This window comes from Triplophysa dalaica, chromosome 10, assembly GCF_015846415.1.
Source record: "Triplophysa dalaica isolate WHDGS20190420 chromosome 10, ASM1584641v1, whole genome shotgun sequence".
NCBI classification, from domain to species: domain Eukaryota; kingdom Metazoa; phylum Chordata; class Actinopteri; order Cypriniformes; family Nemacheilidae; genus Triplophysa; species Triplophysa dalaica.
The window spans coordinates 5,831,809-5,855,659 of NC_079551.1; the positions used below are offsets into that span (position 1 = coordinate 5,831,809).

General features: G+C 37.7%; 2 protein-coding genes across 4 annotated transcripts; one reads left to right on the top strand and one right to left on the bottom strand.

The window, feature by feature from the left end:
- Positions 1 to 489: 489 nt before the first annotated feature.
- On the bottom strand, positions 490 to 13,609 carry krt222 (keratin 222). 3 transcript variants are annotated; one of them, XM_056759769.1, is made up of 10 exons: positions 13,500 to 13,609; positions 12,442 to 12,646; positions 9,872 to 9,954; positions 6,892 to 7,045; positions 6,079 to 6,315; positions 3,732 to 3,836; positions 3,224 to 3,456; positions 2,909 to 3,043; positions 2,092 to 2,196; positions 490 to 2,017 (listed from the first exon to the last, which is right to left on the bottom strand). In XM_056759769.1, the coding sequence occupies exons 2-10, from the start codon at positions 12,637 to 12,639 to the stop codon at positions 1,804 to 1,806; spliced, it is 1,464 nt and encodes a 487-aa protein (XP_056615747.1). In that variant the 5' UTR covers positions 12,640 to 12,646; positions 13,500 to 13,609; the 3' UTR covers positions 490 to 1,803. The 3 variants fall into 3 exon arrangements, with proteins under 3 accessions (XP_056615747.1, XP_056615748.1, XP_056615746.1); XM_056759770.1 differs by lacking the exon at positions 13,500 to 13,609 and adding an exon at positions 12,755 to 13,475 and having other exon boundaries at positions 3,236 to 3,456; XM_056759768.1 differs by lacking the exon at positions 13,500 to 13,609 and adding an exon at positions 12,755 to 13,475.
- Positions 13,610 to 20,479: 6,870 nt separating this feature from the next.
- On the top strand, positions 20,480 to 23,811 carry krt97 (keratin 97). The gene is made up of 8 exons (XM_056759771.1): positions 20,480 to 20,962; positions 21,532 to 21,614; positions 22,054 to 22,210; positions 22,460 to 22,624; positions 22,701 to 22,826; positions 22,934 to 23,154; positions 23,323 to 23,375; positions 23,599 to 23,811. The coding sequence occupies exons 1-8, from the start codon at positions 20,546 to 20,548 to the stop codon at positions 23,694 to 23,696; spliced, it is 1,320 nt and encodes a 439-aa protein (XP_056615749.1). The 5' UTR covers positions 20,480 to 20,545; the 3' UTR covers positions 23,697 to 23,811.
- Positions 23,812 to 23,851: the final 40 nt, after the last annotated feature.

Genomic DNA, 23,851 nt, shown 5'->3' on the forward strand with positions numbered 1-23,851 from the left:
AATGTCAACTGTCAACCCACAGTTGTGTAATATTATCTGATTCAGAACTGTATCCACTGTACACTAAGCACATTGTGTGTACATTTGATGCCGTGTAGTTATATGCAAATTATGTGTCATTATTATGTGTACACTACGCACATTGTGTACACTTCCTGCTGTACAGTTAGGGTATATGTAAATTATGTGTCATTCATTATATATAACACTTGTACAGAATTGTTTATTGTGTAAATGTGAACAGGAAATGTCTACTGTAGAGTATTGTAATTCTTTGTAATCTGCCATACTGCCATGTTGGTGGGAACTGCACCCAAGTTTTTCACCCACTGTTGCACTTGTGTATACAGTATGTTTGAGTGACAATAAAGGGATTTGATATCCTCTTAAAGTGTCAACTTTATCCCAGGTTTAACTGAGACAACTTTGTTGTATGCTAGTTTTTAAGCCTCTGCGGCAACAAAAACGTCTGTGATCAAAATTCAGAAACAAGAATAGCTTTATTAGCACCTGTCATACAATATAAGCCAAATCATTAAGCAGGGCAGAGTTAATACAGCTTAAAAAACATGTGTAACAAAAACAAATCAACAATGTCATCAAAGCCTTTGTTGCAGTGAAAAGGAATCATTGAACACCCTAAACCAACAAGATATCAATGGACGTGTGTTGCTGAAGATCTAATAAAGTGCACGCGAGACGGGCAGGATAAGATTTTGTCATCCTATTTTTACCCAATGAATATATCATATAATATATATATATATATATATTTTGGCACTTTTTAAAGTCACAATTTTTTTTTTAGAGTGTATAATGTGCATATGAAAATAAAAAGCCAATATGTAATGGAGCTGATACCAACTTAAATGTCAGATTGATCAGATTGAAAATATCTTAATTAATGTCTATCTATTTTATTGTTGCATCGTAAAGATCCCCATTTATTTACAATACTGCTTTCAGAGGTAGAACATAACAGTTTAGATTAATAATATATGCAGATCAAAAATGCCTTTTTTAATCTTACCCATTTATCAAATATGGAAACTTCAGGTTTTCTTTATAATAATAATCCTGCATAATTAAATGGGTAAAACACAGTATTCGCACTTTAAATAAAGCATAAATCATCTGTAATAGCGTGTATGAATACAGAGGTTATTCATGTGTTCAAATGACGTTTCATCTTCTCATTCTGAGCATCTAGACCGTCTGCTTTTACTGTTACTCATTTTGCAAAGTCATTGCAGGCAATATCGTGCATAGAGTAAACACTGCCTTCATACATTTTCTGGTTTGGCTGCCAAGTTTTGCTACACTTGCAATTTCGCAACGTTTTGTTTTGTTTCTCGCAGAACCAGATCTAGTTGAATTTGCATTCATTGAGGAGTTAAATGATTTCCAGTGGCATTTGTCAAATGAAAAAAGGCATCTTGCATTAGGCTGCACTGAAGGTTTAAATCTTATCCGTGTCCACATTAAAGGCTTTTCAGTGCTCGACATTGGCCTATTCATTTCCATTCTCAAAACTAGTTTATACTTTCCAAGTACTACCAATCCAAATGCGTTAATAGATTACGTGAAAATATTCATAACTCAATCAATTACAGATTCACTTGGCTGAATATTAGCTTTATGTGCAGGAATTTGTTTTGTATATGGGTTTTAAGTGACGATGTGATGCTTATTTCTCTCATGTAGCAAAGGTTGGTTGATGTCACATGTGGCATCATCTTTCTTTCATGGCTGAGATGTTGTCGTGGCGACGCTGCTATGTAACAGCACTGTGAGGTCACAACATCACTGAGCGAATGTGGGGATGCTGCGGGACCGTTTCATGACCAGACGGACCTCCACGTTGGGAAGACTGTCCTGTTTCGTCTGGCCACACCCCTCGTCCGCCACGGCCATGTGGAGGTCGAAACGCAAAGACACGGATTTCTTTCTCAGTTTGGGATTTCCTTGAAAGAATGACCCCTCCCATTGCCGGATCACTTTGTCAATCTTTTCCGTCCTGGAGGGAACACACACACGCTTTTACACACCAGCAATCCATTTACAAAGAATAAAACGTGAACGTGAACTTACTCTACTTTTCCATGACCCTCAGCACTTTCTCTGACAACGTTTCCTTCTAGAATCTCCTGAGTTTTTACAGTGCAGATCTCGCCGTCTTTGTTTCCACCTGAATCTGGTTATAAATACGCCCACAAAGTTCAACTTTATTTTATCCCCTTTTATGAATAGATTGTAGGTAAGCACCCTGATAGCACACGTACATCTGAGAGACGTCTATTTGATGTGTGAATTTATATCTGCCAAACATATTTTTGATTGGTTGGTTATCTGCAATACGTCTCTGAGACGTCTGCTTTCAGACGTCATATAGACGTCTAGAAGATGTCTGTAAAGTGTTTTAATTTAGAATGGATGGAAAACTGCCCTTTCTAAGATGCTTTTTTTACATACCTCCAGATCTTAAAGAGATATCTTTCAGACGTACCTGTGCTATCTGAGCAGTGTCTCCAGTCGAACAAATAATATTTTAATTGTATTATAAAAAATATTATTTTAATATTACTAGAAATATTTATTCAATTTTTGGGGAGAATGACTCTAGACCAGTGGTTCTCTAACTGTCATAACGCCTCCTACTGGAACATGACAAAAAATATATATATATACTGCATATTTTACTTAAAATGTCCTTATATATGTGCAATTTAAATTTTATTCATGCACTTGTTTATCATTGAAACCATTGTATGATCACTCGACCACAACAGTAATAAAAGGAACATTTCAGAACCAATTCTCCAGATGGGTGATGTTGAAAACGAAGATGCGATCACGTGTTTGCCTGACTTGTCAAAGCTAGGCTCTTCTGGCGACGTAGGCCTGCACCTTTTTTGGAGTTTTCTCCTCTGTGGTAACAGTCTGAGCTATTTCTTCATCACATGCGTTGGGCAGACCGTTTTGCTCCAGAGCGGAAACAGACCCCTTCCACGGCTTCAGTCCCAGACCATCTGAACTTAAAAACCTGTAGATACAAGCAAAAGTTTAACCACGCTTGGTTTGGGATCACGCTCTGGTTACTCTCTAACTGATGAGATGTTTCACACTTCACAACAAAACATCAGAAAGATAAATGACAACCGACAACCGTTTGTCACGATACAAGTTTGAGCATGTGTTTAACACATGTTTAACAAAGTCCCACCCGTCCCCCGACCTGCCCTCCTCGTGCTCCAGGAGCTTCCTGTAGGTGGCGATCTCTCTCTCCAGCCTCATCTTGGTGTTCAGGAGCTGGCTGTGGTTCTGCCGCTGGACCACCAAACTGTCCCGTACCGTTTCCAACTCCGATTCCAGACTCCCAACGGAGCGCGAGAGATCCTTGAGCTGTGTGGAGTACTGCTGCTGTGTGTGACGTAAGGAGCTTTGAAGACTGCTCTCCTGATGGGGATTTTAAAATGTCTTTATTCATCACATAACAAGTAGAAAATAATGAGTGATGTGTGCAATGACATGAGGGTGATTGACATTTTTGTTTTTGGCTGAACCTTCCCTTTAACCACAAAGTCTTTGTATAATAGCCGTTTGTGGTTGAATGTGAAAGTAATAAGCACAAAGTGATGTAATTATAGCATTTTGCGGCAATGGTGAAACGGGTTCATAACTGTGTGTTAGGGCGTGTACAGGTGTGTGGGGGATGTGGGAATTTAACCCACCAAGGCGTGTAACGATTCGATCTCCACCTGCAGACGGTGCCATCGCTTTCTGGCCTCCGTGAGCTCGGCACGGGCTTCCTTCAGGACCCCTTCACCTGCTCTCACCTGCACACACACACAACCCTGCTGAAAAGAAACAGTAGAACCCTGCACAAAACACATTGGAAAATGAAATGGTTATAATGGGAATTGTATTGGTTTAATACTATAATGGTGTCTCTAAAGGATTCTGATGGTGGGGTGTTCTATGGCATCCTACTGGAATAATGCCCAAAACGCTCTACAAAAAGGAATTTAAAGAAGTTGTAATGGTTTAAAAGCGATATGTTTCAGATTTTAATGGAAACTGTAATGGTCTCTACTAGTGTGTGATGGAATCTATTGGTCGGATGCTAAATTGTAACGGCATGATGCCCAAAACACACTTCAAAAAGGAATTTTGTAATGGTTTAATGGAAAACAACAATGGAAACACAACAGAAACCATTACAGATATTCAACTGGTTTCCATTAAAATAACATTATGAACCATTGGTTTTTGCATTAAAACCATTACAAAATAATTTTTTGTAGTGTGTTTTGGGCATTATTCCTATAGGATTTAACATCCCACCAATACAATCCATTGTACACACATGGCTAGCCGCTAGCCATATGTTGTGAATGATTCCAGCGTCTCTGCAGAAGATGGTGCCGGCAGCGCTTCCAATGCTCTGAGTGTCCGAATATACTCTCTGGTTTTCACCCGCACCTTAAAGTGGACTATAATAGTGAACTAATGTAGTAAATGAGGGTACAGGGTGCGATCAAAATTCCTTTTTGTGGTGTGTTTTGGGGATTTTTCTAATAGGATTTAACATCCCACCAATAGAATCCTACACATACAAGTAGAAACATTACAGTTTTCGTTTAGACCAATACAAATACTAGTTCTACTATGTGATGGATTCTATTGGTGGGATGATAAATACTACTGGAATAATGCCCAAAACGCACTACAAAAAGGCATTTTGCAATGGTTTTAAGGGAAAAAGCTAATGGTTCATAATGGTATTTTATTGTAAACCATTAGCATTTCTGTAACGGTTTCTGTTGGGGTTCTATTGTTTTTTTCAGCAGAAACTCCCTGCTGAAAAAAACAATAGAAAGCATTAATGTGTACTGGCTTTAATGGAAACTGTACTGGTTCTACTGGTATGTGATGGATTCTGTTGTTGGGATGTTAAATTCTATTGGGATAATGCCCAAAACACACTTCTAAACCATAAAGAAGTTGTCATGGTTTTAAAGGGATTTGCATTGGTTCAAATGGAAACTACTGAAAATTATGTCCCTGCTGAAAATCATAACAAAACAATTATATAAACTATCACAGGAATTCTAATGGAGCTAAAAATAGGAATTGCATTGTTTTCTGTGGGTCTCTTTGTTATGTTTTGGGTTTTACAAAATGGATGTTATCTTTGATCAGAACAAATAAAACGTAATTGAATCCTACCCGAAAAACACCCACAACACACTAAATAAAGGAATTTTGTCCATAATGGTTAATAATGTTATATGTACTGGAAACCATTAATCAAATGTATTTTTTGAGGGAAATAAATGCTTAATTGGATTGGACGATAAATGGCTGTTTAGATTTAAAGGGATAGTTAACTCAAAAAGACTACTATGATAGTCAACGGTGCCCTAAAACCGGTTTCCAACATTCATGAAAATATGTTCAAACGCTAGATAATGGTACTTATTTACATCAGTGGAAAACACTATAATCTGTGCTGTTTTTAAATAAAAATGAACAAAATTGACAGGAGTTAAACATCATAAAAAAAGGTAACAAGCGTCAATACTTTATAGTATTTTTAACATAGTACTATATAAATACCATGTTGTTTTGGACAACTTATGTACCATGGTATTCTTGGAAGTATCTTGGCCTACCACATACATACATTTCAAAACCATAATGGTATAAATACGACCATCATTCAGTACTACAGGGATTACCTTGGGGCGCCCTGACTTCCACGACCTACTCTCTGTAAGAATGAGCTGCAGTGTGTTTTTGTGCCCCAAGGAGAATTACGAGGCTCGTTTTTTTTGGTGCTAGGACATAAATTCTGCGCTGACAGATAATGATCACCCTCTGATTGAAACAATAAAAGATCCTCTGTTGCCTTGACATCCCATTATTATTTAAATATTAATAGAATCTGTAGCAGTCCACACACACACACACACACACACACAAACACACACTGCAGTGCCCTGACCAGCAGACCAGAGAGTGTGCGAAGGAGAAAGTGAGAGATGGAGAGATAAAGAGAGAATTCTGGACTCGTACCTGTAGAGGAAACGGCGCCGTGGGGCCGTTCGCATCCTTGCGGGGCCTCGTCTGTGTTGCCGGGCCGGATCCTGGGGCTCGATTTGAGTCAAGGCTGCTCTGAGCGGGACTGGAGTGGTCGCACCAGGTGCTGGTCCGGGAGAGATCCATTCCTCTGCCATTCTCTCCTGCAGCAACCTGCGCTAGCACTCGATCAGACTCCAGTACTGCCCGTCTCTGGTGCTGATCCAGCTCCTTCTGTCAGCCAGAGAGAGAGAGAGAGAGAGAGAGAGAGAGAGAGAGAGAGAGGATTTAAAGGGGTCACATCGTGAATAAGCACATCTGGGATTTCATGTACCTTGAAAACAAAACATTACTCATTTTACTTTCTTCTGTGGAACACAAAAGAAGATATTTTGACGGATGTCGCTAACCTAACAACACTGGACCCCTATTGACTTCCATCGTATGGACACAAAACCACTGCGACATTTCTCAAAATATCTTCTTTTGTGTCCCACTGTAGAATGAGTCATATACAGGTTTTGAAAGACATAAATGTGTTTAAATGAGGATTTTTTTTCCATATTTTTAAGGAAAATCTTCTAAAACACCGAAGATTAACAGACACGCACACCTGACACACACACACCTCTTTCCTTCAGGCTAATCACATTTTGGCATGTACGGAACATTTTCGACAAGCATCTTTACCAAAAGGAGACGTCAATATTTTCCCACATGAAGTGATTTATGTGACAGAATATTGCACAGGCTAAACACGCACAGTTGCGCAATTTGACCCACACATTCAACCACACATGGTCTGTTTACCTCTTGTTCTTTTACAAGTTGCTGGAACTCCTTTTCGGACTGTGACAGCTGGTTCTCCAGAAGTTTGTTGGTCATCTCCACCTCCTTCTTCTTCAATTTCAGCTGTGACACCTGTTGTTCTGTCACGCGACGAAATTTCTCCTCTGTTTCACACCTACATAAACATACACAGATCATTTTATGGATACCGTAGACGTATATAATGATCACAAACTGTATTGCAACAGAAGAATGAAATTAAAGTATTGCTTTTCCAACTGAAAACGTGTCAGGATATTACTAATGTTTCATTTATAGCGCCTTTTAATGGAATTACATTCACAAACATGTCCCTGAAGGAAGATTTGTCCAAGTGATACAATATTGTTATGCATCATTTTTGTGCATAATTTGACAAAATTATTTCTTACGTCGAAATTATGCATATGTGACTCTGGACGCCAAAACCAGTATTAAGGGGAGATTTACATCATCTGAAAGCTGAAGAAATAAGCTTTCTATTGATATATGCTTTGTCAGGATCGGACAAAATCTGACGGAACAACAACTTTTTACAAAGCGGAAATCTGAGGGTGCAAAAAAGCAAAATATTGAGAAAGTCGCCTTTAAATTGTTAATCTGAGGTACTGCAGCAGGCCATCCACTCACAAAAATAAAGTTTTTATACATTTGCAGTAGGAAATGTATAAAATGTCTTCATGGAATGGTATCTTTCCTTTATATCCTAATGATGTTTGTCATAAATACCCATACCCTGTTTTGCTTTTACTAAAAATGTTCCCGCGCTACTTAAGACTGTTTTTTATGTAATTTACACTTTTAAACATTGGTTCAAAAATACATACAATATCTGCAAAAAACAGTGTAAAACAATACTTTGAAATGCTTATAAGTAAAGAGTTTATTTGCAAAAACAGATAACGCAGTGTGTTAAAAAACGACATTGAAGTCTTAAAGGATTAACAATCTTTCGCAAGGTAATGATAGCTAAGAGAACAGGACAGGGCTTAAGGACGCCCAGGTAATAAGTGTCTCTCTGCCCTCTGGAAATGAATTAAAAATACCTGTAAGTGTGATTGAATCAAATCCAATAAGCCTAAATAGGGGTTTAAGTTTTTGCACATTGCCGTGTATTTTTTACTCAGATTTTAGCACTGTGTGTGCACAATGCATGTGAAGTATGTGACTTGTTATAGCACACCCAAATCACCAAAATTCTGATTATAAACAGAACTCACTGTTTTAGGTTTGTGTATCCAACAATGCAGTGCAAAAAAAAAAGATTTCATGTTGCGAGAACGCAAGCTCTACATTATGCTTGAAACAACATTACCTAAGTTGTTTCAAACCTGTATACATTGGTGGTTCTGTTGAACACAAAAGATGTTTCAACGAATGTGGGAAACTACACAGGACTGGGGCACCATTGATCATTATAGTAGATTTTGTTTCCTACAATGATAGGCAACGGTGTTTGATTACAAACATTTTTCCAAATATCTTTTTTTTTAGTTTAGCAGAACAACAAAATGTATACAGGTTTACCAGCCAGTGTCCGAATTTTTGACAAAAATGCATTTTTCCTATACACTTTATATGAAACTTAAAGTTGTGATAATTTCTGTGTGCATGTACAAATGCAAATTTGTGAAGAGCTCCATAGAAATAAAATTGTATTGAGTATTGTGGATCATGGAGGAACTGTGGGACGATTGTAATTTGTCCAATTATTTTCACACAATAAATTACTCTGTTTTTCAATAATTGATATTAAAATACGAATTTAAACACAATTACACTATAAACGGAATATTGCTGTAAACTGGAGAAACCGAAATATCCTGTAAAATTACAGTTTTTCGAATAAATATAAATACAATATCTGTAAAAAACTGTAAAATTCGTTTTTTTACAGTGTAAAACAATACTTTAAAATACTTTTATTTGCAGAAACAGTTTTTTATTGTGCATTCCAAGTAATATCAAATCAAACTACAGTTGAGTTTTTGATTAAGTAATAACAACTAACAAAAAAAACCTGCTGACTAAGACAATAAAACACAATAAAAACATGATAACGATAAAAAAATAGATTTTGTACAGGTTTAAAAGCATAGTTATCTGCTTTTGCAAATAAACTCTTCAAGAAATTTACGATGGATTTATTTTTTTTAGATTGAAGGGCCGAGTCTACAGTAAGAGTAAGAGAATAAATAACATTTAAAAAGAAAAATGCATTGTTGAATGTGTTAAAAAGTCTCCCAACCGTTTTAATCTGTCATTCATATGAAAAAATAATTCAAGAGAATATTTGTTTAATTAAAAAAATCATCCCCTGGATGTAGAAGTGTCTGAACATGCAGCGCACACCCATTAACAATCATTTTAAATGGAAGATTCTTGGGAACTTAAAACAAACACTTATTTTACAGTTCCACCTAACATAAGATTCTGAATAATTGATTCATCTATTGTAATATTTATTAACAAATACTAACTGTGATTGGCTGCTTGCCATTCTAGAATTTCGACATCATTAGGAACAGTTAATCGTCGTCTGTTTAATCATCCATTATCCAAATATCAATAAATATATGTGTGGCTATGTGTTATTTACATCTTGCCTCTAAAAATGAATAATAATAAAGATAATTATTAACTCCATAATAATAGCCACAAACTGCTCCTAGAAGCTTGTCAAACTAAATTAACATATATTAGTAACATACACTACACATGTAGTATTTTTTGCATTGATAACTATGCACACCTTTGTTTTAACACATTTCAATTGCTTTTACTTCCTTTTCTCACCACAAGAGAGCGTTTACATCACCAAACCATTCATTGTGATGCTTGATGCAAGCTGTTTATTTTTTTCAGCATGTTGACAGGTATGTCAAAATACAAATTTTCCATTCCGAACACACCCTGCGTTAATGTTTTGTGGTTTTGGCTAATATGAATATTAAGACAGAACCTGTTTTTCAAATGCAAGGCCTCGGTTTTCACGACGTCCGATTGCAACAAAACCTCTGCGTTTTCCATCAGCATCCTGCTAACCTACAAACACAGAAAATACAGTTAGCCAAATAATAAAGAGAGAAAGTACAGAACGCCCAATAACCCGTGGGTGAGAAATTGCGGGCAGGACATAGTTTGATCAACCCGACAAAATATTAAAGGTCAATTATTATATTTAGTCCAGATTTATAGCCGATAAATGACTGTTGACACCCAACTAATCATGGGAACGTTTCTACATTCTTAGTCTGAAAAGATTAGGGTGTATACGGTGCATCAATCTGCCCGGCTGACAGACAGACTGTATCCCACTGAATAAATGAAAGATGTTTTGACAGCATCCAGGACTGTTGGTTTAACGTTTATATATCGCGTTTCACAACATAAGGATAGTATCTCGTTTGAATTTGCTCCAGAGTTAACAAAATGCTCTTTGTATCATTTTAAGTCCATTGCAACCCGGTTTTAACCATTTCCTGCATTTTTAGTGTCTTTAAGCAGGTTGTGTGGGTCAAAGGTCGAGCAGTGTGTATTAAAAAACCAACCCTGAAGTGTTAAAGGATTTACAATCTTTCGCAAGGTAATGATAGCTAAGAGAACAGGACAGGGCTTAAGGATGTGCAGGTAATAAGTGTCTCTCTGCCCTCTGGAAATGAATTAACAGGCATGTCTTACAGAATTCAAATAAGCCTAAATAGGGGTTTACGTTTTTGTCACATTGTCATACTGTGATTATTATTTACTCAGATTTTAGTACTGTATGTGCACTATGCATGTGAAGTATGTGTAATGTGCAAAAGTTTTAGGTTTGTGTATCCCACAATGCAGTGCAAAAAATAGATTTCATGTTACGTGAATGCAAGCTCTACTTTATGCTTGAAACAACATTACCTAAGTTGTTTCAAACCTGTATACATTGGTGGTTCTGTTGAACACAAAAGATGTTTCAACGAATGTGGGAAACTACACAGGACTGGTGCACCATTGACTCCAATAGTAGATTTTGTTTCCTACAATGGTAGGCAACGGTGTTTCATTACAAACATTCTTCCAAATATCTTTTTTTTTAGTTTAGCAGAACAACAAAATGTATACAGGTTTACCAGCCAGTGTCCGAATTTTTGACCAAACTTTCATGGCTCCATTTTGTTGTATAGATGGGGAAAACATTTACAAACTGATCTCACGAGAACTCATAACTATTTTATGAGTCGGCTTATTTGTGTGAATTTGTACGCTGTGCAAAAACGTGCGATTACTAGAAAAAAAGCTATTCGGAAACCCAACCCCATCCCTGCCCCTCACGTCACTGCCGCAGAAGCAAATCAAACAAAAATGCACGAATGAGATCGTACGAATTTATATCACTGCAAAATGCGTTTCTGAAAGACTTCGTCCAGATTGGATTTAAAATTATTATCAAAAGATAGATCGAGAATTTGCTTGTTTTTTCGGATCCATAGATGCGTAACAGCGCCCCCACCGTATAACAGCAAAAGCATGACGGAAACATAACATGTCATCAATGACAGGAACATTTTATTACACTTAAATTTTGGTAGTGCACCCATCTGTACATTTTGCCGGTGATGTGCACATGTTTATTTTTGTGTTACTGTCGACAACTTGAAACCAAAATTAAAAATAGCAAACATTCTTTTAAATATTTAATTGTTATATATGCCACTGGCAAATAAACGATGTTTGTGTTCCATTCCAAACATAACATTACTTCAAACAGCAAAAAATCTTCACAAATTCTGGGTAATTTTACCCAGCATTAGATGAAAAATGACGCTGCCGTCGGGTTGAAAATGTACCTATGCTGGGTTTGTTTCAACCCAAATGTCAAATATAAACCATTTGTTGAGTTTGTCTCTTTTTGAAAATGATAAGTAGGTTTTTTCCCTTATTCATTTGAGCAGTTGATAAAATAACCGGTCCAGAATGAGATTTACAAAAATCCAAGGTTAAATTCGAGACAATTCAAAACATTGAGAATGAAAAGGTTGAGTGCATTGCATTGTGGGATATGTGTTGTTGTGGTTTTGCCTATACATTTTGGCAGCTGCTCTGAAGCATGCAAAGAAAAAGATCCCGTTCTTTGAAAAGCATATAAAGTAATACTGCCCAAAAAGTGTATGGTGCAAAAGTAACATGGTAATATAACACATCTAACCATTTCTGAGTCTCAAGGAAACATGAACAAAAACTCTGCTATCTAACGCACTTGATTCAAATCATTACCAGATCAGTAAAATCTCTGGAATGATCTGGGCGTGTCAAAATAGAGACCTGACGGGCCCTCGGGGGCCGCATTGAAAAAACAAACTTCAAAACTTATAAAAGCATTTCATTTCCCAATTAAGATTATTAACCGAGTATCAGTCTCTGTCTTTTCTCACGGTCACTTGACCACACGCAGTGAACTCATAAGAACATTGCGTTTCACCTCCAGGTCCGGCCTTATCATCGTAATGATGTTAAAAACACATATCAGCAACCGTCGCGAGAACGCAGACCGACCTGAGCTCTAAGTTCACGTGCCAGCGCCTCCTTGCCGCACCAGTCCTGTGAAGGAGCGACGTTTCTCTTCCCCCATTCCACAATGTTCTCCTCCAGTCTGCGGTTCACCTGTTCCAACAGATGCACGTGCTCCACGAAGCCTTTCAACCTCTCGTTCAGGTCCCTCAGGGACCATTTTGGATCCTTCAGTCCATCCATGTGGTCCCTGCAAAGACACAGAAAACCACGAGAGCTTGTCTTGAGTTTGCAGCATGCCACACCTCAGTTGATGTTTAGGGTGTTTACAGAGCAAATATTTCTCAAGAATACATACGCTTCTGTAGACGTGGCTGTTAAAGACGTCGCAAACACACTATCATGATCGTCTTTCCCAGGCCCTCGGTTCTAAACGGGATGGTCGGAAGGCCTATATCAGGGGTCCTGACACTTAAAAAAGTCTGTTATGTACTGAAGCCAGAAGGTTGTGTCACGAGTTCTGGCAATGCTTTTGTTTTTACTGATGCCGGATTACAGTCACTATCACATATAAACTGGGCAATAGATAAACGAAAGACTTGGGGTCAAAGTCTAAATTTGAGTTTAACAGCATGTGCTAGCATGTTTGCTCCGTAGATGCGGTTTGTATGTATTGCTGTAGGGACATGTGTAGAGTAGATTCTCGTTGGCTTCAATAGCATTTTTTTTCCATAATGGTTTTTCCGTCGACTTATCTTCAGGTAGAGAACATAGTCCTTAGGGCATACTTACACAATACAAACAGCCTTACAAAGTCACTGCGGCGGCGCACAAAACCAGTCGCAGGTGGAATATGCGCAGTTTGTTTGTACCTACCATTTATTGTACTAGAAACTAGGATTTAAAACCTATGTGTCGTGGTTGTTTACATTAAATGTAGTAAGCGTTTAAGCCACAAGACTCAACAATATTTTCTATAACACGCATGCATGAACTTATGCAACACTCAGTTGAGCAAACAATGACGACAGCCTTTGACAAATCTTTGATCAGTTCACAAGCCCAGTGAAAGTTCGTCAGAAAACAAAACAAAAGCTACTTACCCACACGCCCTTGGCTTTTCCCGCCCCCTTTAACTTTTTTTACTGTCCCTGCTCAGGTGATTTCCCCTCAGATGAGAGTCACGCTCTGCGGGTCCGTGTGGCTGTGCCGGGATACACCCTCGCACATCTGGTTCTGGGGGTGTCGACGTATCTGGTAGTCACGGGACAGGGAATGCCGCTTGACTCGTTCTGGCCCCCGGCGTTGAGGTCCATGAGAAAACATGTGGTCTAATGACACATCTCCTTAAATGGTAGGGAATGTAATTGCAGGTAAACGATGGCGTGCATGCGCCTGCCTGTCCAACAGTAAACCTACGAGGTGGTCTGACTGAGTAAACAACTTAGCATGAAATCATTAGTGCTAGAAATGAAACAACGAGATAATTGGATCTTAATGTTTTTGACTTGAATGTTTAAAGCCCCACTTTCTAATTTCGTCACAATAAACATTCTAGACCATGGCGTAAAGATGCATGTTTGTTATATAAACATTTAAATGCTTAGAAATGTTTTATTGTTTAACAAGACATGTATTAAATAATAAAACAAAACAAAAACCCACGAAGAGGCAAAATACAAAGGACAAGGTTTTAAACATGACGGGTAGACAAGAACATATCCTAACTACACTAGACAGGACTAAAGACAACACTTGAATTAAATTACAATTCCTGACACAGGAGCGACACCACACGAATCAAATGACAATGAACCAGCACAGGACAGGAAACACAGGAGCATGAAATAAGGGAACAAATCAAGAGGGAACAAGTGCTTATGAGGAAACGAGAGGGTCGGAAGAGACGAGACAGGAGAGTATGGAAGGCCAACAGGGCCCTAACGTCTCTCTTCACATAAAACAAGAGGTTCTGTCATGATCCTGCCACTAGATCAAGAGAAACATGACATGGGGCAGTATCATGACACAATTACATACACCTGATTTCACATGTTTTTTACGAAACATAAATATTCACACACACACGCACGCACGCACACAAGCATTTTCTGCATCTAATGATCAAATCAATATTTGCACTTTTGTAGTATCAATATTTGTACCTTCTGTTTCAATATTTAGACTTCCTGTCATGTCAATATTTTTATTTTTAACACATTTTGTTTTCCCACCACAGAACTTCATTTAAAAATGGCAAACACGTTGAAATGCTGACCAGTTTCAGCAACTAAAAATACACGTGCACATAAATATCAATGTAAGCAGTGTGAACAATAAGGGCATGTCGATACGTAAAGCGAAATATACAACAGTGGGATCATGAAATGATAGTATCACAATATTTCTAATACATTTTAAAAGTCAGACTGAATGTTTAATAACACATTAATTTCCAAAACGTTATAAAAATGTATTATTTTTCTTGTTGTAAATACAACTTCTGTATGTAAAGTAAAGAAATCAAAAAAATACAACAGAATTGTTTTTTATATTTTTTCTTACCGCCTCTTTTTATCATGCTGTTGTAAGGTTGCTTGTCTGTCTTTACCATCAAGTAAATTAAAAAAGAAATACTTTAAAGGCATACTTGATCCAATAGTGAAAATTCTCTCATCATTTACTCATTCATTTTTGGGTGAACTACCCCTTTAAGAGAGAACTTCTTAAACTCAATAAAGCAGTAAAAGCTCAATGCAAAATCACTTTATACATTAAACCGAAACATAAACTGGTATGCTGGTAGCTCAACCAATGGGTTTGAATACATCATATTTAAAAAGTGTAAAAAAAAAATAAGTAAATATAAAAAGCATTGCCAGAGCAATTGAATGCATATTTTGTAATTTTATTGTTTATTGATATGATCTTACACCCCTTGTAAGCAACATTAGGGCAACCTTGCATGTGTAAATCTCTCAAACCCCCAAACCCCCCCAGAGGATTTAAGCGCAAAAACGGCTCAAACATGTAATAATATCAATGCATTAAATGAACAACTGACATATATTGAAATCAAAGACATAACTCATGCACACTTTACAACACATGTGCATGTATGGCTCCATTAGCAGTACACCTGTTACATGACATTGACCTATTATTTTAAAGTCATCTCAAAAATGTCAAGGAAAGGGATGTAGGTAAGAGGAACACCTCAAGCACATTCCTCTGTTATCTTGGTGTTTTGTGACTTTAATGACAGGATAAAAGTCCCCAGCTGACATATAATGTCTTTCTCACCCTGTTTGTTGACACAAAGATGTCTGGCTTACAACACTTCAAAGACCCTTCAGCTATGCAGAACGTCTTGTTTGGCCTTTCCTTGCAATGACATCTTTTTGAGCCCTAGAACAACATTTTGATGGGCCTCTAATGGGATGCTTTGTCCCTTCTGAATCAATCCATCAATGCCACGTCTATGCAAATAAAAAGAAAACAATTAAGATAATCCAAATACGAACTGCTCTGAATTTGCTTAATTTTTATGGATGAACGTTAATCTCCATCAGTCATCTGTTAAATTTCTAAAATACACCCTAACTTGCACTTGCTGTCGCTGACGTAACAATATTAATGATTCCCGTAAGTCTGTTGTGCAAATCTGTACGAATCCTGTCCCAACATGTCAAATATATGTAACGCTTTGTAGGTATAATGTCTTTATTTCACACAACATAATCACATGTTTAATCATCAAATGTGCAGACAGACAGCAAGGGTGAGCCACACCCGGGGCGCACCCGCGCGGGTAAACCACGCAAGGCATGCAAAGCTACAATGCTCAGGCATGTCGCCATGGATTGTGCACATTGCTGCGTGTCTCCACTGTTTAAAACAAACAATGCATTGAAAACGAATGATGATTTATAGGAAGGAGGCGGATCGTGAGAAGACGAGTTCACGATGGCTTGGCGAGTAATTACGCTTGACAAGCTTTTAGGATTTCGTTACGGTTTGTGGTTGTTGTTATGTGGAGGATCTTATTTTTATAGACAATAACACTTTCACTACATGAAGAAACACTATTATTCAAAATGTACAGTCACTTTTTTTGCATCAAAAATGTGCAGTGACTGTGCAAATAATGTGATAGTTATGGGGATTATTATGGAAATTATGTGAATTAGGCCTGATGGGGCATAAAATTTAGATGATTATTAAATAAAAAGTATATTCTGGGCTCTTAATGGCTGTTTTTTTATTTGATCGAAGTCTTCTATTTGACGCAAAGTAAAGAAAAGCTAAGTAAAGATAAGTAAAGCTAAGTAAGTAAAGTAAGATAAGTAAAGCTAAGTAAAGTAAAGCAAAGCAAAGCAAAGCATAGCAAAAATTAAAACAAAACAAAACAAAACAAAACAAAATAATTAAAATAATTAAAATAAAATATTTGTGTAATCGTTTATGTTAGTAAATTATGCATTGACTAAATATTAACAGACCCATTCAACTTTAAATAAAAAAATCAATTCTGAAATCAAATGCATTAACACATACAAATTTATTGTAGTGTTGCACATAAAATAAAATGAAATGAAATGAAATGAATACAAAATAATAAAATTAAATTAATGTGTTGGCACACCTGTGATTTCCTCAGACGTGCCTTCAGAGCACACAAGGTTTTAAGCTTGTGACAAAGATTTTAGTCAAGTGACCACTTGAACTTGTGAATGTAGACTCTGTAGACAGTCAGACAGTCAGACAGATTGACAGATAAACTGTCAACTGTTTTGGGATTAAGTTACTTTGAAAGTTATTCAACCATTCTTCACCAAACATCAGTCAAGTGTACCGTTTTCATCTCCTGGTGAAACCTCTACATTGTTCCACAAACATGAAACATCATCCCGTTTGTCTACTTCAATATCGCTCACCATGTTTGCACGAACCACACCAAGACATCAAAAAAACATGAAGCATGCCATATCACAGGGGCCACATCAAACGACAGGTTAAAAAAAGTAATTAATGACACACAATGACTTTCAAAGTGAATTATGTAAAGGGTGTTATTCGTTTCTTTGAGCAAACAGAGACATGTGGCGTGCAGAAAGACATTTCATACACATAAAAGAAGAAATAAATCCACCCTAAACGAAACATCCTGTCAATTCACTAAATGACATTTGAATGATCGTATTCATTGATGATGTCATCCATAACTGAGAGCTCAATTTAACCTCAATGTGAATTTGTGAAATTGAATACATAACCATGCGTGGTATTTCATATTAAACGTCATTGAAAGAAACAAATTAGTTGTTTTAAGAAAAACTCAAAACGTGCCAATTTGCAAGCCTCAACCGCACCGAAGAGTCATCTTAAACCCCGGACATCGATCTATCAATGAATGATAGGGTTTAGGTTACAAAATCTCAATGCTCTACAATAGAAGTCTTCAATTTGCTTGACATTGGTTGGTGATCGCCCCAGGTGAGAAAAGAGACTTAAAAATAATTATCTAGAGGAGTGTCTTTGATGATTAAATCCAAAACAGGGATGGGCGCATAGCTCTCACTTAGACAAGTCGAACTGGTTAGGGTGGCACGGAGAACCGTTGGTTTTCACTTACCACGGTATTACGCTGACCTGAAATCAGTCCTTATTGGCTCTGGACCAGTGCTGTGTAAACAAAACAAACAGTTAAAGTATGACAGTGGTGGGCATGTTTTAAGTAATTGTTTGGTGTAAACACTTTGAACCTTGTCTGACAAATGGTATTTAGTATTAATTTGAACAACTTTCAATTATCATTTTTCATAAATGTGCAGTTGTTTGCCTTTATTTATGCCTTTATCTCATGTTTATAGTAAATGGATTCAATGTTTATGTTTCCACCAAAGAAGAGATCAAGTTGGTCCTGACGAGGACTTTTATTGTTTTGTTGATGATTCGCACCTACTAGGATCAGCGTATATCCACCCGAAACCACTTCTCTGATCATCTCTAGACACTCTCAACCATCCCACCTCTATCTGTCAGAGTACAAACACTGTGAATAATAAAAAAGCAAACATTTAAAATTTTATTTTGTACAATTTTACGATTGTTTTGTACGATTCAACAACCAAACACTTTTTTGACAGATTCAAATAAATACAAAACGACTTGAATGCATTCAAAAAACTAGTAAAGAAAATGCTGTGCTGATAAAGCCTTACAAAAATATAAAATAAGAAGATTACGTTAGATTTGTACTTCAGCAAACTTAAATAACACTGGTCCAGAACTACTTCCTTTTTTCAGTTTTTAACTCTGTTGAAAAATCAGAATATGCAGGTTTGTTTGTTTTGGTGCTGGTTTCAGCTTGCCATGTGCTGGTTTAAGCTGGTCGTTAGCTGGTTTAAGATGGTTTAACCCAGCATATGCTGTTTTTTCAACAGGGGCATAAACATTTAAACAAAATAGTCCTACAACCAACAGAATTTTCATAAACGAATCAAAATGTTAAACAAATATCCTTAAAATCTCATTATATAAAAAAGATACATATACAACGGAACCGGAAGTGCTGCTGCACCAGTTTATAGACCTCGCAACGTGGTCTGTATTAATAAAAAAATATTTCTAAGAAAAAATACTACACTTGAATTATTGTCATCACAGATCCAATTTTAACAATCCTTAACCAAGTATCTACAAAACCACACGTTGTCTTTTTCAAACAAAGGTAGTATTTGGAAAATCCATCCTCACAGGATGTGTGAAAGTTGGCGAAATGGATCGGATCAGCGATCGGACTGAAACTCGATGCCCCACCAGCACAAGGCATGAAATAAGATTTCTTTTTTAAAACGAGTCTATTTACAGATTAACGGAGAGATTTATTCAGTCTGGATGAGGTGAGGTATGCGGGAGTGGAGAGATGCAGACGTGAACACACCCTTATAAGTGTAGGCGAACGGAAAGGGCTCGTGGGAGCTCAATTCTTCAGAATGAGGGCATTAGGCTAATGCAAACACTAAAGGGAAAGTCGTGACTAATGCAGTGATGTAAAGAACAAAATTATTGTGATTGAAAATGAAGGAAAATATGTCACGCGCATGCAGGCAGGTCTGCGCATGTGTGCTCGCATTAAGTGCGTCTGCAGACCGTGTGATGAACCTTTGTACAGCGTGTTTCGCACATGTATCACATATTGCAATGGCATACCTAAGGAATGGTTAATGGCTACTTCGATGTTCTTATAATAATGACACAAAAAACTATAAAACTATAACAAAATGAACAGAAATCGCATTGCGCGTTGAGTGTCTTTTTGTTTACAACTCTTATCGGGAAAGTTACGTTATCGGTATCCGTCAGGCCGATATGCTGATATGTACGCTCATTATGTTCTTAAGCAATCTAATAATATTAAAATATCACTGACTAAAGTTTAGTTAACATTATAACCTTGCAATCGTTTAAATCATAAAAAATGTCACTAATCTGGGTGTGACGTGAACGACAGGCTTAAAGTCCTCACACATACCGTATGGGTCAATTACCTTACAGTAGTCACAGGATTTTTGTAATTTATAATTCATTCATAATTTCAATTCACATAATTAATGTACGAAATTAAAGTATAGCATTAACATTGTTGGTGAAAACAAATGCAGACTAAAAACGTATTTGTTAAAAAGTTATTATGTAGTCAATGTCAAAGAGTGTCCAAATCAACCTGAATTGCTTACTTAAATAATTTATTTATATATTAACCTACATGATCCATTTTGATATTCGAATGCATTATATACAATTAAATGTCCTGAAAAGTGGGTTACCTAGATTTTGTATAGGCCTACTGTATGTCTCGAGACATTAAATCTCAAACTTCACTTAACACCACAGTTGATGTCAATGCGTAAAATCGTGTCGGTCGGGTTATAGGCGTGTAGTACTCTGTACCTGGGTCACTTTTTTATCCGGCGCACCCTGGACACACCCGTTAGATGCCTTTTAGATAATTATTACCGTAAATAAGCCGACAAAACCCCACCCCCTGCTGAACAATATATATAGACCCTTGGAAAGAGAAAACCATTACGCAGCTGTTAGACGTCTACCAACACAAAGCGCAGAGACAACATCATCAGAAACCATGACTCAGGTGAAACAGTCCGTTACCCGCCAGTCGTTCTCGAGCTCCAGCTCTCGTCCCTCCTTCACCTCGCACTCCCTGTCCGGTGGATACAACAGGCGCATCGCGGTCGGACGCGCGCCGAGCGTCTATGGAGGCGCCGGGGGGTCTAGCGTGCGCGTCTCGTACGCACAGAACAACGGGTTTGATCTGGCCAGTGCGCTCGGCGGGGGCGACAGTAGTTTAGGCAATTTCAACGAGAAGTCCACCATGCAGAACCTCAACGACCGCCTGGCAACCTACTTGGAGAAGGTGCGCTCTTTGGAGAAAGCCAACGCGCAACTGGAGCGTCAAATCCGCGAGTGGTACGAATCGAGAACACCGGTCACCAGAGACTACAGCAAATATTATGTCATCATTGAGGACCTCCGCAAAAAAGTGAGTTTTAAATGACCCCGCTGAGAAAATGATAGAAGTCCGAATGGTCTCTATTACAAATACCATTACAGCATGATTTGAAGTGTGTTTTGGGACTTATTCTAGTAGAATGTATTGTTATTTATCGGCACTCATCAACCAGATAACATCCCAACACATTACCATTTAGTAACCCACAGAGACCATTCCATTAAAACAATAAATCCATTAGAACTTCTTCTGGTTTTCATGATACTTGTCAAAGAGAAAGTTATGTTTATTCTATTATTGCACTATGAAGAAAATTATGTTTAAAATGTATAGATGGTTTATCGCTATAATCTGTTTGTTATTATTCATATTTCATATAATCAATATCTCCATATTATATTCAAATGTCAAATACTCTATTTATTCAAATCAATAAATAGATTGGCACAACAACAAAAAATTCACAAAGTAATCAGTGTTTGTGTAGTAAATGGCCTTAGTTTCTGTATAAGGCTCTGCCTTAACATACTCTATAGTTTCCATTACAGTATTTTAAAGTTACCAGTATTCTCATCAAATGTCCACTTTCCTCTCTTCAGATCTCCATCGCCACCCAGGACAATGCCCGCATCGTCCTGCAAATCGACAACGCCAAACTAGCGGCCGAAGACTTCAGAGTCAAGTAAGTATACAAAACAAAAACCTGTTTCTCATAACAGCGTAAAGCTGACGGGGACGAGATCTCATAGAATTAAATTGAAGGTGGGACTTGAGCCATTTCCCAGAACCAGAAAGTACTATACATGTAAGGATGGAAGTAAATCACCAAGGACAGTAAGCAACCATCTAGCAATGACACAGATCAGCCGAGCAACTGCATAGCAACACGCTTAAACAACTCAGAATACCATAGCAACCAGACTTTGCATGGGCGGGAATAACCCCAAATTACCTTTCTACTGAGTGTCGGTCTTTCATGTTTATAATAAGGAGGATTATAATTTGGGTTGTTCCACATTTTATGACCTTTTAATGTGATTCCCAACATTACAACTTTATGGGCATGCATACACTTAAGTGTGTCATTACACTCTAACCGGAATTGTTGTTGGCGGCTCCAGGTACGAGAATGAGTTGGCAATGCGTCAGTCGGTGGAGGCAGACATTGCTGGCCTGAGGAAAGTTATGGATGAATTGACCATGATCCGGTCAGAACTGGAGATGCAGATTGAAGGTCTGAAGGAGGAGCTCATCTACTTGAAGAAGAACCACGAAGAGGTAAGCAAAGAACATTCAAGGTTTCGTTTTAAAACCAGGTGATGTGAGATCTTGAATCCCCAGACCCATAATCTTTTCCCATCAAATGCAATTTAAAACATCATAAGCAATGCAACTCCTGTAATTTAACGCAACTTGGAGCGTTGAAGTTGCACAGTTTAAGACCCAAAGTTCAAGCAGTTTTTTTGTGTTACAAAAAGGGACATGGTCAAAACTTAAAGATGAAACACTAATATCATTGCTTTGCAGGAGCTCGCTGCTCTTCGCGCCAACATGTCGTCCAGCTCCGTCAACGTGGAAGTCGACGCCGCACCACATCAGGACCTGGCCCGCATCATGGAGGAGATGCGCCAGCAGTACGAGGGCATTACCGAGAAAAACCGCCGAGAGATGGAGGGTTGGTACAAGGCCAAAGTAAGTGTAGAGTCAAATAAAGGTTTAGTGTGAACTAGACAGGGACTGAATTATGACTGTGGATGTTTTTGCACAGTTCGATGAACTCAACAAGGAAGTGTCCACCAAACAAGAAGACTTCTCGCAGTCTCGCAGCGAAGTCAACGAGCTCAGGAGAACGCTGCAGTCTCTGGAGATCGAACTCAACTCTCAGCTTAGCTTGGTACATCAATTCATAAAACAAAATTCACAGTTGATAATGAACTCTACTTGATGAAATATGCATAGCTCCACCCCCTAACTGTACTGTTCTGCTCTGTGATTGGACAGAAAGGAGCTCTGGAAGGCACACTTGCTGACACAGAGGGACGCTACGGCGTTCAGCTCAACCAATTGCAATCGCACATTAACAGTCTGGAGCTGGAGCTAAGCCAGATGCGCACTGACATCGAGAGACAGGGTAACGAATACAAAGTGCTCCTGGACATCAAGACCAGACTAGAGATGGAGATCGCGGAGTACAGAAGACTTCTGGATGGAGAGGCCGTTCAGTAAGTTTGGGTGTTTGCGAAAACATTGCAAAGTTTTAGTAATAACAATAATTGTGGTTTGCAAATGGCACCCACTTCTGCAAACCCCCGATCAAATTATTTTTTAAAGATTGCTCATGTTCGTATTTCAAGACAATTCATAAAAACTGTGTTTTTTTTCTTTCACAGGACACAATCGTTCAAGGTTGTAGAAGTTGTGTCCCCTCCCCCCCCTCCAAAGCGTAAGTTTTAATATTTTTCCGAAAATCGATTTGTTATTTTGATAAATATTTACTTTAATGATTATATTCTTTTATATACACTAATAATCTAAAATGTATTTTATTATTATTTGAATAACATTTATAAAACCCCACAAAACAACTATATAAAAGATAAATAATAATGTAAGTTAAATGTTATAAATATAAATCTTTCAACTTGTCTTTTTTCTTTCCTCTCCAGACCAACCTGTCATTACTAAACGCGTACGCACGGTAATCGAAGAGGTGATCGACGGAAAAGTTGTTTCTCGCACAGAGGATGTCGATGTCCTGAATTAAAGACGACAACCTTACAGAAAATAAATTGTACGCCTGAATATGAAATAAATGATCCCTTTTTTAACACTTCATGTAAAACACAATTGAAAATAAATGGACAAGCTGCGAAATTCAATGTGTGTTTGGTTTCAGTTCTGGATGTGGTGATCCATATA

Excerpts from the sequence above, each read along its gene's own strand:
- krt222 (XM_056759769.1), bottom strand. The coding sequence starts at position 12,639 with ATGGATGGACTGAAGGATCCAAAATGGTCCCTGAGGGACCTGAACGAG. Across the intron at positions 3,837-6,078 it reads CGGCGCCGTTTCCTCTACAG|GTGAGAGCAGGTGAAGGGGT; the intron begins GTACGAGTCCAG and ends GTGTGTGTGCAG. Across the intron at positions 3,457-3,731 it reads TCGAATCGTTACACGCCTTG|GAGAGCAGTCTTCAAAGCTC; the intron begins GTGGGTTAAATT and ends AATCCCCATCAG.
- krt97 (XM_056759771.1), top strand. The coding sequence starts at position 20,546 with ATGACTCAGGTGAAACAGTCCGTTACCCGCCAGTCGTTCTCGAGCTCC. Across the intron at positions 21,615-22,053 it reads GCCGAAGACTTCAGAGTCAA|GTACGAGAATGAGTTGGCAA; the intron begins GTAAGTATACAA and ends TGGCGGCTCCAG. Across the intron at positions 22,827-22,933 it reads TCAACTCTCAGCTTAGCTTG|AAAGGAGCTCTGGAAGGCAC; the intron begins GTACATCAATTC and ends GTGATTGGACAG.